General features: G+C 39.5%; 1 protein-coding gene across 1 annotated transcript in view; it reads left to right on the top strand.

Moving 5' to 3' along the window:
- COPG1 (COPI coat complex subunit gamma 1) overlaps window positions 1-7337 on the top strand; it is a 1279491-nt gene extending 1272154 nt beyond the window's left edge. Inside the window, exon 24 of the mRNA XM_044078421.1 lies at window positions 6755-7337. Coding sequence (XP_043934356.1) covers window positions 6755-6885 — 131 coding nt within the window. The 3' untranslated portion in view covers window positions 6886-7337. The remainder of the gene's footprint in view (window positions 1-6754) is intronic.
- The last annotated feature ends 9778 nt before the right edge of the window (window positions 7338-17115 follow it).

The raw sequence follows: 17115 nt of genomic DNA, 5'->3' as shown, positions 1-17115 counted from the left end.
TAACTTTGGACGGCATGATGCCAGGGAATCTTCTTGTGCTAGGCTTAAATACGCTCCAGGGCCGTTAGCCTAGTACACACATGTAAACCTATGGAGAAAGGAGTTTCTGTCAGTAGGGATGACTGCAGTTGTGATTATAGACAGTAGGCAAGATTAGGCTAGAATGTATTGGAGAAAACTGGCAAATTAACCAAGGTATTGGGAGCAAATAACTAGAGAGAGAAAGATGATAGAATGGGAAGACGTTAAGAATTTATTTGGACTACAGGTTCGAGATTGCCTTCCCTATCAAGGATTGATATCAGGCAAAGAGAAAGAAATAGGGGGGTCCTAAACAAAAGACCAGCACTGGTAGAGTTTTTAGTAGTATCTAGAACAGGAGCTGCCATTAAAAAAGGAATAATTAGTAGAGCATATAAAATATTGCATGATAACTATAAGAATCAGTCAGAGGAGGTTAGAAAGGATTGGGAAGAGACTGAATAAGCAATTCACAAGGAAACAATGAGAGGATATATGTATGTCTCCCAAATTTACAACAAAAGATTTAGGATTTTTGCTTGGAAATGTTTGCATAAATATTTTTGTACCTGTAGTAGACATCAGAGAATTTTTCTTCAGGTAGACAGCAAATGTTGGAGGTGTGATGGGGAAGAAAGAGGTAATTGGGAACATATTTTCTGGAAGTGCAGTGAGTTGGCTGACTTTAAGGATTCCCTGCAGGATGCAGTGTCGGAAATGCCAGGTGGGCTGGTTGGTGTGACGAGGGAGATGATTTTTCTGAGCTATGGTACAAAATCGGAATTGCCTAGATATATGGTAAGGCCTTGCTGTGTCTAATCATGGTGGTTGCCAAAAAAAGTAATTAGTAGAAAATGGAAATAAAAAGCTATACTAGAAGTAGTGAATGTAGTAATAGAGATAAAACAACTGGAATTGAGGCCTTTATAAAAGGGTAGGAGCAAACTACATAGTAAAAAATGGGAGCACTGGGAACAGTACATACAGGGGAGGAGTGAGGTTCAAAAGGCAAGACTTAAATGAGGTATGTAATGTTTGAAAATGATTGGGTAGATTATAAGTGATGTGTAATGTTTGCAACAGGGAGTGTGTCACTGTGGTTTCTGATGTAAAGGGAGTGTGTCACTGTGGTTTCTGATATAAAATGCTTGCAACTAGGATTCTGTTGGTTTGGATCATTTTAATTTTTATGAATGTATGATTGCCTATGTCATAAGTGATGGTTTAGTAAAGATGTTTCTTGTTTAAAAAAGGCAGGAATTGAATAATTTATGTAATGTTGCTTAGGTTGTATGATATATAGCAATGTATGTGAAGTATAATGTTTGTAAATCTGAACTTGTTAATACAGTTTGCGTTCATATAAATGTAAATTTGCTTATGTCACAAGTGATAATTCATTAAAGGTGTTAAAGATTTTTAACAAATGAAAGATTACAAACAAGGAGACTGTGGGGAGGAAATATAATATAGAATTTGAGAAATGAGAGGTATTCTGGAACAGCCATATTCTGTAGAAATGCAGTAAAGGTATTCGATGTAACTTTAGTGAAAATGCGAAAGATTAACCATTGTAGATTTGAAATGGAAAGGACAAGTATAGAGAATTATAACATTATATGCGCATAATTGTAAAGAATGGGAAAGCTGATTTTTATCGGATTTTATACTATGTAGTGATAAATATGAATATTATAACAGAAGCCTTTCTTTTTACGCTTGCCTTTTAAGTCACAGTTAAAGGAAATGATATAAGAAAAATGTCAGAAGTTATAAGATATAATAAATTAAAACTTTGTGGAAAAAGTTCATGGACTTAACAAAAAATGTATAGAACTGAAATAGGTAGGGGGGTAGTTGAAGCAGCATTTTCTAATCATTTTGCAAAATAGGTAGAGATAAAGGAAAACAAGAAATATATAAAAATAGGCAGAGGAATAAAAAGGATAATTGAGAAGCCGTGGAATGAAGAAGGAAAGAAATTAGTAATACAGGTATGGAAAGATCATGTTACACTGAAAACAGTTTATAAAAATTGGTGTGAATGGTGGATATTTAAGGAAAAATATAAAAAAAAAAAAATTTTTCCAGTGATAATCTGATGTGAGAAAAGTGGAAAAAGAAAAATATTTGTAAATATGTTGTAACTGAGGGGATGTTTAGTATATAAATAAAGGGACCCCTACTCTTTTTGATATGTGTTTTGGGATCTTTTACAATCAGTACCAACCCACAATGAAACAATGAAGCCACAGATCAAAATGCGGGTGAGGCACTTAAAGTGCCTCACCCGCATTTTGATCTATGGCTTCATTGTTTCATCGTGAGTTGGTACCTATTTTCAGTTTACTAGTTTGGTTTGGTGCTTTTCGCTCTTTTTTGGATTATCTTTTACAATCACCTGAGGTACCACCAACTTAAGAAGATGAGGCCACAGTTGATTATCTCATCTGAAGGACAGCACACTTGGGAATGCAGTGCCCACCTTATGCTGCACTACATTGTCAGCAATTGACCTACTTGGTGTGGGAATAGAACCCACAGCCGTCTGCACCAAATGCAAGTGTGCTACCTTTTGCACCACAGACACTGTGAAGAACTTAGAAGGGTTGCAGTTACCTGCCAGTTATATTGTCCTCTTGGCTTTTATATTCTTTCTCCGCTCTTTGCTATTATTGCTTTTATATTTATCATCATTTCAAACTGTAGGTGTAAATTTTGTTGACCAATTGAGTTTCGCTATATGTGGCCGTAGATGACATTCATAGTGACTATGAGGAATTTGGGCCAGGCTACTGTGGAAATTCTTTTTTTTTTTACTATCTTTAAACAGGATCATTAAGTGTCTTGCAGAAAAACAATATTTATATAAAGGGTGTCATGGAAGAGACCTTAGGAAGTATTTTTTTGACATGTGACAGGATTAAAGGTTTTTGGGTTATTGCATCTGTAAAATTCATATGTGCAGTTTTTCAGAGTTATCGGTATGAGTGCAGCAGAAGGGCATATATCTGTGCTCTCAACAGCTGAGGTTAGAGAACAGGCCTGGGTCTGAATAGCTGAATGGGATATGATGATATGGCTGTGAGCTTGTCCAACCTTATCCTGGGGGGGGGGGTATAGAACTCCTTTCTGCTAGTTTGAGCTGTGGTGGAGACCACTGACCTTGTAAGTGCAAAGGGGTCATGACAGATGTCTTGTGCAGATAATGAGGAAGCTAGCACTCTGCATGCATGCATCATTGTACATTACTGCCTCAGAAATGGCATCGGAAATGCTGCTGAAGAATGATGCTTCCTGGCTCTGCTGCACTTGTTCTCATGACTGGCCTTAACGGTCAATAGCTGCTAGACTTAGCTGAGAGGCCTGACCTCTCATGTGTACCTCATTACAAGGAACGTACCTCATTTGGGGTCTTAAAAAGTTCATGTTCCTCGAAGTTCCACATTGAAAGAGTCTCACACATTCAGTGTTAGGAATGTTTTTAAGTGAAATCCATGATAAATAGAAATTAATCATATTAATTCATTAAAGGATATTCTTTATAAGTAAAACCAGCATATTTTAACCATCCTATGACCTTTCTAGTTGAAGTTGTTAGTAAGACATTAGTATGTGTTCCACATTTTGCCCATTTGTTCCAGATTATAAAGGCGAGTGTTCCTCATTTTGGAGATGGAACATTGAGAGCTATGGGCCTGCCCACTGAGGGTTAAAATCCGGGAGAACTGCTAAGTAGCTGTTGAGATCTCAAGGAAGAGTGGAGAAGGGCTGGAACATATGCAAAAGTAGACATATTAACCAAAAACCGCAAAACTTGACAATAAAATAAAAAATGAAGTTGCAGCCACCAGAAGTAATAACCGAAAATCTACTTTATTGCTCCTTAAAATAGTTAAGCTCTTTCATCCCGATATCTGTTAGGGACTTCTTCAAAGCACACACACTTTTTTCCATTAAATACGCATCCAATTAAAAACCGCAGCAATTAACAACTGCCCGAATATGTACCAATTAAAACTCTATGCAATTAAAGAAAAACAATTTAAACATATAAGAAAATTAAAAAAAATGTTATATATGTATAATATATATATATATATATATATATATATATAAATAATGTATGTATGTATGTATGTGTATATATATATATATATATATATATATATATATATATATATATATATATATATATATATAAACCTCCATAATTCTTCTACTTTAAAATACAATTAATACTTGCATTTTCATTTAAATCTGGGGCCATGTTAGCACTTAAACGTAATTGCCATTTAAGTTCACATATCTCTAAATGCTCAGATACAGTTCTTCCTTGCGGGTCACCATTAATCTCTTGAATCACTAAGAACCCAAAACTATGTTTTTGTATTTATCAACATGCCTAAGTAATGCATTAGTTTGTCTGCCTTTACTAATATCCAGTATATGTTCATATATCCTTTCACTAAATCACCTGGATGTTTCACCTATATAGAACGCTGGAAAATTTAGACACTTGGCAAAATAGACTACATTTTTAGATTGACAGTTAATATGGAAATTAATAACTATATTAATGTTGGCTAACCTAAAATTGTCACCTGTTGTCAATATATGTGGGCACTGGTTTGCACGTTCCACATTTATAATTTCCTACTACTTTATTAGTCAATCTATTCGAGTTGCTGTTATTTTTCATAAACCTACTTTCCAAGATGTTCTTAAAAGACTGATCCCTCTTGAAAATAAATTTTGGCATGGCACCCAATTCATTTATTACAATTTCATCAATAGATAGCAAATTCCAGTTTTTCTTCACTAAATCGTATTTAGCAATACTGTCTTTATTCTAAGTCAAAGTAAAGGAGAGGCTTCTAGTTTTCTTTTTCAACATAATTGGGTCCATTGCCCATTACTTGTTCTCCTAAGATAGGTTGAAGTATACCATGTTGCCTTTTATACATCCCTTTGTCTTTGACATTAGTCAGTAAATTGTCCGGGTAACCCCTTTTTAAACATGTCTATGATAAAACTAACCTCCTTATTAAATTCATCATCCCTGGTCTCCATCCTGACTGCTCGCACTAATTGTCCTTTCACTACCAACTTTTTTTGATGGTAGGGATGCCAACTAGTATAATCCAAGTAGGAATTTGAAAATGTGGACTTTCTATAAATCCTGGAGACTAGTCTCCAATTTGCCACATCAGTACTTCACTCCACATCCAAATAATCAATCTTTCTTTTCACCACTGTAATAGTATGTTTTTAATTGGATGTGTATTTAAAGGAAATAAGTGTGTGATTGTTTGTTCTGAAGAAATCCCTAACAGATATCGGGACAGAAGCGCTTAACTATTTTAGGAGCAATAAAGTGGATTTTCGGTTATTTTCTGGTGGCTGCACCTTCATTTTTTTATTTTATTATAAGTATGCAAAAGTGTTGCAGCATTTGGGTGGGAAATGGGAGGGAATGTATAAAAAAAAAGTATGAGTAAGGATGTGGCAATTTTTGGAAGATGTGTACCTTACTTGAAATGCAGATGTGAAATACTGCCTATATAATGCTATGTTACTTATAGATTTTATCATTGTCTGTATTGGAAGGTTCACAGAGGCCTTATCAGATTTTCGATACTAACAAGGACTTGGAGCATCGCAGGCTTTTGCTATTTACAAAGAGCTGGGATAAATGCATGTAATATTCTGGTTCTTACTAATTGAAGTTTTGCAGTACTATTATTATTATCATCATCGCTGTCATCATCATCATTACTTTTTTACTGTTGTGTGAGTTTTATTGAATGAGTGTTCGGCATCAGCCCACTTTTTCCCAATTTGTACATTAGGTTGAGCTTGTCGCATCAACAGCGACCAAGTCACCTAGAGCCATTTAGTATGCTTATTTGACTGCTTTAATAAAGCATTTCCTACTTCCTTTGATAAGTGACTTGGGATCTTTTGTGTCCATCTGAAGTACTATTAATCAGGCAAATGGGACTTCAGTTTAAGCCTCATCCAAAGGGGAGCACCTCAGATGTATGCCACACACCACCACCCTAATGGAGCACTATATTGTCAGTGCTGGAACATGACTCTATCAACTGATGTGAAGACAGAACTCTTACAACCTTCTGATTAATGCAGCATGCTTCAAAGGCGAGTGAACTACCATTAAGTGACTGACACTACTAGGTTGTCTGGTTATTTTTTGCGACACTGCTTGGGATTTTGCTTAAATGTTTAATCTTCTACAGGGGTAATCTCTGAAGTAAACCATAAATGATATATGAGTTCTGTGCACACATTGTATGAGCTGATCTTCAGGAGCAGTGAATACATTATTTTTTTCTTCTATGCTGTCTTGTTCAGTCTTGCATAGGCTGCTCCATCTGCTACATTGCAACAGCAGATCCTCTTGTAAGTAAACGTTCATGTTTTTTGTTCTGTAAACTCATCAACTACTGTTTTACAAATCTAAATCCCTGCAAAAAAGGGGTCAAGAACTGGGGATCATTGGGGTATTGCTGTGTTTTTAATGTAGTGCACCCCAAGAACAAATGCTGAAGATATTAATAGATACCACTGATAAGGCACACAGGAAGAGTGTACCCATATATTTCATTAACTGTCATTTTTGATAGACTTTTGCTGTTTTTGTTTTAGTTTTTTTTTTAATTTATCTGTTATTGTCAAAATGCAAATAAAACCTTGCTGTTTTTTGCTACAGGTGTGTTCCGAGGTGGTCATGACATTCTTGTACGAGCTCGCCTGGCACTAACAGACAATGTCACAATGCTCGTTACAGCAAGAAGTACTGCTGAAGTTCCTGTTGATGTCATCATGAGTTCTGTTGGCTAAAGCTCAATCACACCACTTTTAGCAATATATACTACTGCATTAATAAGTCAGTCAGTGGTTTCTTCCTACAAAATCAGCTAGGACATGGTTGACTGTGTTGCAGTCCCAAACCACTGTTGATCTAGTCACTGAGCTTTTATATTAATTTAATGTCCTGTCTGTACATCTTAATAATAAGTAACATAAAGGAGTCATTGCAGCTGCTTATTTTAGAAATGGAAACCCCGCACTGAGTACTTCAGAATTTTATTTTATTGTGTATTGTTTTGTAAGCTGTTTTTGACAATGCTTCTGTATAAAATACAGAAATAATAATGAAACAGTTTAAAATGTTAAGCAGCCATCTTTATGTTATGAGGATCATAAATGTGTATAAAAGCTTAATCCCAGACTATTGTAGTCATTTTTTTGTTAATAAAATGTAACCTTACCAAACACTTGTGTTAAAATTAGTATCTGGTTTCCTGTTATTGATTGATATTTTCTAAGTGGAGGATGTAATGTTGTCCTTTTTACATCAGCATAGTTCAGGTCTGATCCGATTTGGCTGCATATACCAGATTTCAGATCCAGCTCTTGAGCTACTCCCTCTACCCACAATGCCCTACTCCATCTCCATTGCCTCAGATCTTGTTTGCCGCCATTGTGAACAGAAGCAGGTTCCACTCTCAAGCGAATATAGTGTTTTATTGTGAGTTATTCATGCTTTTCCAATATATATTTCTTTTTTCTAATCTTTTGAACTCTCTCTGTTTTTTTGCTGGTCTTTTGGAAAATCTTATTTCCCTTTTCTTTAGTAATTCTATTGCCATTGCTGGTAATTTCTCCTTACCCTTCCCTTTTAGGGTATTTCTAATTATTACCGTTGCTGGTAATTTCTTTTCATTGTAACTGTCCTTTTCTTGTAAAAAGCAAAGAAAGAAAAAAGAAGAGTTTTCATTTTTTGCTATTGTTCTCATGGTGTTTGTCCTCATTTTTCTGTAACCATGTTGGACAAACCAACATGTTTTAAAAAAAATGCACTTCTTGTGGGCATAAGATCCCAAACTCAGATGCCCATAAGGAGTACATTTATTGCCTTAGAGTCAGGCACTTGGATATGCCTTGTAGAATTTGTTCTACGTTCAATTCTAGAACCCTGGCAGATAGAAGGAATAAACTAATTTTATCAACCCCCCTCAAAAGCTAAAAAAATTGCTCCTTTGGAGCACCACAAATGCTCTTTATTGAAGTCCCCCAGGTCTTCTTCAGAGCTGCCTTCAAAATCCAGGAAAATCTCAGATCCAACTTTGTCAAACCCTAAGGCTTTGGCTCCTACCGTCGTTAGTAAGTCCAAGAACCCCCCCCCCCCAGATCCTAAGCCGGGCACATCTTTTAGAAGTGCAACTCCAGAATATGTGTTGAAGTCAATTTCGCCCACCTTGCTTGCTTAGCTTCTTGGAAGCAGATGTGGATAGGATGATGCAAAAGTTCCTCAGAGCAAATATCCAGATGATGGGGGAGGGGAGGTCTTGCAAACTCCGCCCTCTATTGGATCTGTGAGTCTGTGTGCTATGTCAAAAACCATCCTGTCAGCTTCTCCGATCCATCCTGTGGATTTGGAGTTCCAGGACTTGTGGTCCCCGAGAGGTTCTGATGTCAGATCTGTGGAAAGTTGCTTTCTCCACTCTGACTGTTTCCTTGCTTGGTTCTGCTGTGGATACCCTTAGATTAGAATGGGTCTCTGAGCCAAAGTGTTGGTATTGGATCTGAGGGGATAGGTTTGGCTCTGATTATGTTGGATCCATCTCTTCCCTCAGCCCTGGACAGTTTGGATCAGATTCCACCTCCGAGGCTGTGATCCGAGGGTGGCCTGAATCTATCTTCTTTGGGAGTTTCAGATGTGTGGGGGCAGCTCAAGGCTTCTCCCGGTTCTTCAGTTTTCAAGGTAGTGGAAAAGGCTTTTTCTCTCTATAGAATACCGTCTTCTCATGTTTCAGATCCTTCCCCTTTTCTGTCATCACTTCCAAGCTCTGAAGTCGGTCAAGCCTATTCCATAGGGACAGCCAGTTTCAGCAAGTCTCCAGCCAGTTCCAGTGGAGGAACTTCCCCTCTTGACTGATGCCTGTCCAGAACATCCCACTGAGGTGCTGGACTGGAAGACAATGTGCAAAAGGTGGCACATAGATTCCCCCATGAAGTTCCTCATGGAGGATACTGTCTTTGATGAAAGAGAGGGATCCTCCAGGTCACCACCAGATGACATCTTCTTTGGAGATATTGTAGAAATCCTGAAACAGAAAAGTGGTTGGTCATCCCAAAATCCTTCAACAGAAGAGTCAATGCTGAAGGCTTTTGGTTCTGGCCCATTTACATCTTATACAGAAGCTCGTGGCCTTCAACCAAGCTTTCAGGCATCTTTCCCAGAATGCACCTGTCCATTATCCCAGATCTCGTTTGCCGCTTCGCAAAAGACATGGTCATTTCACTGAGCTGCAGTCTAAGTTTCAGATTTTGTCTATTTCCTTCATATATTACCTTTAATATTGGTTTCCTTTCTGACCTTTCTTTGTATATTCTTATACTCTTTTCCCGGTTCTCTCTACTGAATTTTTATTAGTAAACAGAAAGAACTATGTTCCCTTCTTTCTCCCCCCCCCCATTCCTCTCCTGTTAGTCTAAAGTCCATTGTTTTAAATAGGGTTTCTTTTATTCTTCCTTAAAAAAAAAAAAAAAAAAGAAAGACATAATAGAAATACTAATATACACAACGACACACACACACACACACCCACAGTTATATTTACTATCTTTCTACTTTTCAATATTAAGATTACTAAGTGTTGTTGCTTTTTTCTGGTGGATGTTCTTGTTGATAGTGTTACTGTTACTAGTTCTGTATTGCTTATGCTGTGTTTTGTTTGGCATTAAAATGTCTCGGAAACCTTACAAACCTTTAGGGTTTAAGAAGTCTGAGGAGTGTGGTAAAAAAATGCCTTTGAGTGATACTCACACTCTGTGTATATTGTCTGGGCTGTTTACTTTTGCAAGAATCTTGCAGCATTTGCCATGGCTGTAACCAGTGTGCTTTGTTAGAGAGAAAGAATAAGTTGATGTTAAAAAGGATTTATTGAAAAGCCCTTTTCTGAAGCCATTTTGATCCATGAGTCTGCTAAATGTTTGTCTGCTTCTTCAACTTCTGATAGACCGAAAAAGATTCCTCAGTTGACACTGAAGGTTTCATTGGAGCCCGCTCAGAAAAAGGCAAGACTCTCTGCTCCATTAAGTACTTACAGAGCAGAAGGGTATCTGATCCAAAGGTTCATCGGGGTGTTTAGTAGTCTCCACTCCAACAACCTCTGCTCCAACACTGACTCTGACCCAAAAACAGTCTCCTTCCATTGGACCTGGTTCTTCCACACTGCTTTCCCCTATTTTGGCAAGATCCAGGTCTCCAATCCTATCTACTAGGAGCCTCTCGGATGATGATGTGGATAGAGTTGTACAGAAGTTACTCAAGATACTGGTGCTAACCAAGTTTTTATTGTATCCAAACCCTACCACTTCAGAGCCATCCACGTCCACCCAGATAGTGTATTTTTTCCTCCAACTCAACCTTTGAGTTTGGAGCCAGAAGATTCTGATGTCCGGATTGTGTCTGTGTCAGATCAGAGACCTCCACTGTCATCTGCTTTGATATTTGCTTCAAGTATCTCTGCTTTGTCGGAGCTGGAGGACTCTAAGAGCTGTAGCTCTCTGGTCAGCCCCGAAGATAGGGATCCGACCACTTTTTCTTTGGATCAGACCCTGCCGCTCAGAGCGTCATCTAGGATGAGCTTGGATCCTGCCTTGGCCTCAGACTTCTTGTCTTTGGGTTCAGAGGGACCTCTGGTGACAACTATTTTTTTTTTGTCTGTGCTGGGGAGTTCCTCAGATCAGGGGCAGGGAGCCTTTGAGGCTATGAGGAAAGCTTGACTGCTTCTCAGTCTCAGACTCGGTCCTCTCAGGATCTTCTTCCCCCTTCCGTGCTGGTGCCTTTGTCCTCTATGTTACCCCATCCACAGAAACAGTGGGGCCCCAAGCCTCAGGACATTCCTCAGGGAACTCCCCCCTTCAGAAACTTCCCCAGATTATCCCACTGAGGAAGTCTCTCAGAAGAGGACTTGTAAGAGGAAACCTCTAGACCCCCTGGAGGAGTCCATCACTTCAAATACTGATCTGAAGGAAGCCAAAGAGTCCCCACAGTCACCGCCTGAAGATGTCTTGCTTGGAGACTGTGATGCCTGTGCACTGGCCCAGTAATCAAGGAGGCTCTATCCTCACCACTAACACCAGTGAGGGGTGTCCATATAGGAAAAGGATAATAAATACACACACAGTAAAGCACAATTTTTCTTAAGAGTGCACAAAGATCACAGTCACTCTGGGGCTGATTTCTTCCTTTCTCTCAAGGTCCTCAATAAGATTCCCCACTGGCACAGCTCTATGGTCCAGATCTCAGCCTTGTGGGCAAGCTAAAACCTCCAGCACCCTCTCTGTCCAAGCAGTGCTTCGTGTCCCTGCCCAAGTAGCTGACACACGCACACTTTGAGATAAGAGTTTATACAGCCACACAGGCACTCCTGGGGAAGGCTGGCACAGGTTCTCCAGCTGTGCCTCTTTTACCCAGACTGTATGGTAGTAACACTTGCCACTACCCACTAATATTTATCAGCTACTAAAAGGCCCTTATGACAGGGTGTCCAGTTATACTGTGCAATATTATTATCCAAATGGTAAGTGTGACTGAACAGCACGGCTTATTCGGAGTGGCTTTGTACAATATCACAAAATACATGGAATATACTCTTAGAGCTTAAATTATCTCTACACACAAAACCACCATAGTTGAAAAGTTTAAAAATATTTAATAAATAATAAAAACACAAGACAATATTTCTTACTACACAGTGCTAGTCAAAAGTTTAGAGATCACAGAGAAATACTTAAAATAATACAGTGGAAACGTTCTGACATCAGTACAGAGTAAAACTAATCTAATCTTTCTAGTCCCTAGCTGTATCTAAGAGAAAGCACAGTTCTAAAATAAACCTACATATAGAACACAGGCAGAGTGCTGGTGAGTTGGATGTTCTTAAGACAAATGCTAAATGCCCAAATTCATTCTGTGCTTAAATTGATAACACAGGACCACTGATTCATTTCAGATTACATAATTTCTTTCTGGTTCCCAAGCTAACAGAAACTCGGAGATTAATAGCCTTTTTGATCTTGCAGCTAGTCAGGAAGCCAGAGCAATAAAATAAATTATACATATAAATTCTGGCCATTAACTCTGGCCTCAAGACAATAGGCAGAATGCCTCCCTCTAGACAGCTTGGTTCCGAGTTTTAGATCAAAGAATTTCACAGTGCTTGACTTATCAGCTTTCTTACAGCAGAGTGCACTATTACATTTTTTTCAGTTCAACATACAATGCAGTCTTTTCACATTTAAGAGAACAAGCCTGTAGCTTACATTAATGTTTACAAATGACAGTGTTATCTACCAAATTCTATCTAGCTAGGCTGGCAGCCTTCACCTATCTTCACAGAGACATCTTGAAAATGCTTAGAGAGGTGACTGGCAGTCCAGCTCCCCTTCACTGGAGGAATTTGTATACCTGAAGGCTTTCAGGTCCCACCCTTCCACCTTCTGGGTGACCTCTCCTTCCGATGAGCTTATTGACGTAATCTCTCTGAAGGCTTAGGAGACCCCAGATACCATAGATCCTATCCCTAGGAGGTGAAATAAATGCATCAGATCACAATCTGACAACAATTTTCTTTCAAAAGGAGTAGCCGTGGATGCCATTGTCGATGCAACTTTGCGATTTCACAAAGTCTTTCAAGTCTAACTTTGTGAACGCCCCCTTTGGGTCATCTCTTTTTGGTCTGAAAGTGAAAGAAATGCTCACCAGGTGTGAACAAGAACGCAAGACCTTGTCTGCCATAGGACTCCATTTTTCTACTCCAACCAGATCCTATCCCAAAGGTCAGATAGGTAGCGGAAAGATGCGGTTCCAGAAATCTCAAAGGTCTTTCCAGGACACAAATGAAGGGAATAGTAATGGAAGACACCGCCCTCATGGCAGGGGAGGCCTGCAAAACCAGGGCTGTAGAGACTTTCTTTGGCAAGCCCTTTCAGCACCCTTGAACTGAGGCCCAATTGTCCTTTTCTGGAGGCAGTTGTGGGTCAACTGTGTCTGCACCTACAAGCCTGGCAAGAGATTACAAATGACAAATGAGTGCAGCAAATAATATCCAGAGGTTATTTCATCCCCTTTGCCCATCCCTTTCCCTGAAACAAAAAAATGCCAGATATGCCACCCAATCAAAGAGATCAAGCAATCAAAGAAATTCAAAACTTGCTAAACAAAAGAGTAATCCAAGAAGTCCCCACAGACCATCAATGATTCAGAGCTTAAGATTCTTTTTAGTACCAAAGAAAACAGGTGACTGGAGGCCCCTTCTAGATCTCAGCAACCTAAACAAGTTGATCAAAACAAGCAAGTTTCAAATGGTCACTTTACAGTGTATCCTTCTCTTTCTGGGAAGAGACATTTGGATGTGCTCGATAGATCTTCAGGATGTGTACTACCATATAAAAATGGACAGATGATCCAGAAAACATCTGCGTTTCCAGCTGGGAGCCAGTCATTGTCAGTTTCAAGCCCTGGCCTTTGGTCTCCCTACAGCCCCCAGAGTGTTCACCAAATGCATGTCAGTGGTTGCGGCTCACTTGAGGTGTTTAGGGTTCCGAGTGTTTCCATACTTAGAGGGGCTCCTAACTGCCATGAACAGGCCTCAACTCATAAGGGCAAGAGAAACTACCTTGCACCTTTCCTCACATATAGGAATCACCATAAAGTATGAAAAATCAGCTCTAGAACCTTGTTGTCAAAATTTGGTCTTCATCTAGATACAAAAAAATTATAGCAAATGTTACTTCCAACAGAATAATGGCATTGCACAATCAGGTGAAAGTACTGATTCGCAAGAAAAGAGCATCTGCAAAATTAGTACTACAGGTCTTGGGAATATTGGTGGCTTCAGTAATTAATGTCATTAGCCCACCTACACATGTGAATACTGCAGTGGTTGTTGATCCAATGGTCCTTTCTTGAACTTCCAATGTCTCACAAGATCTTAATTACAGAATCATGCAAGAAGGATTTTCAGTGGTGGATCCATGCTGATCAAGTCAGTCTAGGTCGTTCATTTCTACCCAGTCACCCCCAAGTCACGGTGACCCCGAATGCCTCTCAGATAGGTGGGGGGGGCATTACCTGGGAAGGTCAGTCCAGGGCACTTGGTCCCCTTACGAGGTCTATCTGCTTATAAATGTTTTAGAGATAAGAGCAGCGCTCCTAGTGTTACAAGCCTTTCAAAACTCTCTTCCCTCTGGGGAACAATGGCAGTGCAGTCAGACAACATGTCAGTAGTCTGGTATTTCAACAAACAAGGAGGAACCAGATCTTGCCACCTTTGTCTGGTAGCCCTCCTAGTTTGGCAATGGGAGATATCTTCCAACTGCTTTCTGATAGCAACGCATATTACAGGGAAATCAAATATCATAGTAGACAAGCTTAGCAGGGCAATTTTGATGCCTCGTGAGTGGTCTCTCAAGCACGAAACTGTGGAAAGAATTTTCCAGAAATGGGGCCAGCCTTGCTGCGGCCTCTTTGCTTCTCCAATAAACAACAAATGCAACAGCTACTTTGCCCTAATCCCCCCTCAGGGGGAGACCCCGAGAAATGTACTTGTTCACAGTTGGCCCCTGGAATTACTTTATGCTTACCCCCCAACACCCGATTCCCAAATTGTTACAGAAAGCAAGCATATTGAAGAGAAAAATCATCCACATTGCCCCTTACTGGCCTCGGCAGATTTGGTTCCCTTTCATGTGGCATCTTCTGGAAGAACCATGGATACTGGACATCTTTCCAGGTCTCCTCTCGCATCCACAGAAGACGGTTCATCCCAATTTACAGAATTTCAAACTGACAGCATGGCTGCTCTAGTTCAAGTGATAGCCAAGCATCCTCTACTTTTGTCCCCAACTAGACGTATTTTACTTTCCTCTCATAAAATTTCCACACATAAGCTTTATAGAAAAAAATGGAAAAGGTTCATTGTGTGTGCTACAGAGATTAATGTTGATCCTTTTACTGCCCCCCTTCATTTTATTTTGGATTTTTTTGGTGAAGCTTTTTAATGAAGGTGCTGCAGCAACAACTATAAGGGTTCAGTTGGCTGCTATTTCCGGTTTTCATCTAGGGGAAAATAGCTTTTCAATCATGTCACACAAGCTTTGTATGACCTTTTTAAAAGGAACCATGATGTTAAGACCTCCTTGTAAAAGCCCAGCTCTTCCTTGGGATCTAAATTTTGTACCGTCTCATATTATTCGTTCCCCCTTTGAACTTTCATCCAATTGTGATCTAAAATTTTTGTCATGGAAAACAATTTTTCTGGTGGCTATTACTTTATTTTATTTTATTTTATTTATTTATTTTACATTTGTTGACCGGGCTAGTCTATCTGGATATATGTCCATTTTCAGTAGCGACCCGGGGAGATAAGCTCCAATGAAAAACAATGACAAAATCATATACAAATTAAGATAAACAATGTACAGTGCAGGTACATTAGTAAAACATAATCAAGAGGTCAGAAGTAAATAACTTAGTGGAAAATAATCAGGTATAAGTAGTATAATGCACATGCAGTTTCAACGCATGATATACAAGTGAGTAAGGCAGCTGATTGTATACAATTAATTAGTTCAAAAGTATTCACATTGATGTCATTAAGAAGATGTAAGGAATAGTATGTAGAAGGAGAAAGTTAGCTGTTATTAAGATAAGGAAGTTGATTACTGAGAAGATGAGTAGGCTGAAAGTAGTAAGAAGAGCTAGTTGAGCAATCAGGTTCAGTACAGGAGCACAGCCAGTGTCTTTTGAGGAAAAGTTTCAGTTTGGTTTTTAAAAGTGATATAGAGGGAAGTGAGGAAAGTTCATTGGGGAGAAGGTTCCAGGATTTTCCAACAGTATTAGAGAAGAGAGAGTCCCCAGCCCTGTTGTTAGATTTACAAATATTGACAAGAAGTTTCATAGGTAGATACTAGGCTATCTGCCCTAGGGCATTTATATGCCTAGCCAGAGTGTATTTGGCTTCCGCCTCCCTATTAGATTAGCCTACTGTGCCTCTGTAAAGTAGGTCACAGAAGGTACCCTTTAAGATTAGTTTACTGTGCCTCTGTCTAGCAGGGACACAGAAGAGATCTCAGGGGTGAATTTGCGATTTCCCATCCACGCGTCCAGATTTCGCTTGAAGAGGGTCAGCGAGGGACTATGTCTAACATGAATTGGGATTCTATTCCAAAGTGAGGGGAGCCTCTGGGAAATGAATCTGTCCCTCCAGCATGTCCTATTTATTTTTGTTCTGAGGTTTAAGTCCCTGGAGTGTGTAGCACTAAGGGACTTGGGATTTTTTTGAGGTGGAGCATGTCCATTAATTCTGGGTTTGACATGGCTTTGTACGTCAGGCATAGATCACCTCTGAGTAGGCGGTAAGCAACTGAGTAGAGCTGCAGTTTCTTTAGTCGAGCTGCATAGGACATCTGTTTGTAGCCCATGATCCTCTTAGTGTGAGGTACTTTTGGGGTCTCTCCAATTGCTGCAGGTGTCGGGTAAGATGCATCCCAAAGGGGGCATTGTATTCAATTAAGGGCCTGATGAGTGACGAGTAGAGGGGCACAATGACCTGTCTTGATCTAGATGCGAACCCTTTCGTGATAAGGTGGGCTATATAGAAGGTCTTTCTAACCACTTTGGCAATGTGATTATCAAAGGAGAGATTACTATCTATGTTGGTCCCCAAATCTCTAATTGCTTCTTCCGTACTTAATGGATTACCACCTATGTGGTAATTTGTGGGCACCTTGTTTTTCCCAAAGGGGATGGCTATGCACTTTTTAGCATTTAGCTTGAGGCCGTGGTTCTGGCACCAAGCATCCATCTCTGTGAGACCCTTTTGGAGGATTCGATTATGGCCCCCAGTTTGCAGTCATCTGCGAACTTTGTCAGCCATAATCGTAAGCTCTTGAGGTTATTGTAGGGGATGATGAGGGTAGATAGTATGGGGGTATTTGTAGGTTGGTAAAGAGTTTTATGGACAATGGTCAGTTGGTGGAATTTAAGGTGATTTT

The sequence above is a fragment of the Protopterus annectens genome, chromosome 7.part0 (genome assembly GCF_019279795.1).
Source record: "Protopterus annectens isolate FY-2018-M chromosome 7.part0, PAN1.0, whole genome shotgun sequence".
In the NCBI taxonomy this organism is placed as follows: domain Eukaryota; kingdom Metazoa; phylum Chordata; order Ceratodontiformes; family Protopteridae; genus Protopterus; species Protopterus annectens.
This window is presented reverse-complemented; position numbering and strand designations above follow the sequence as displayed.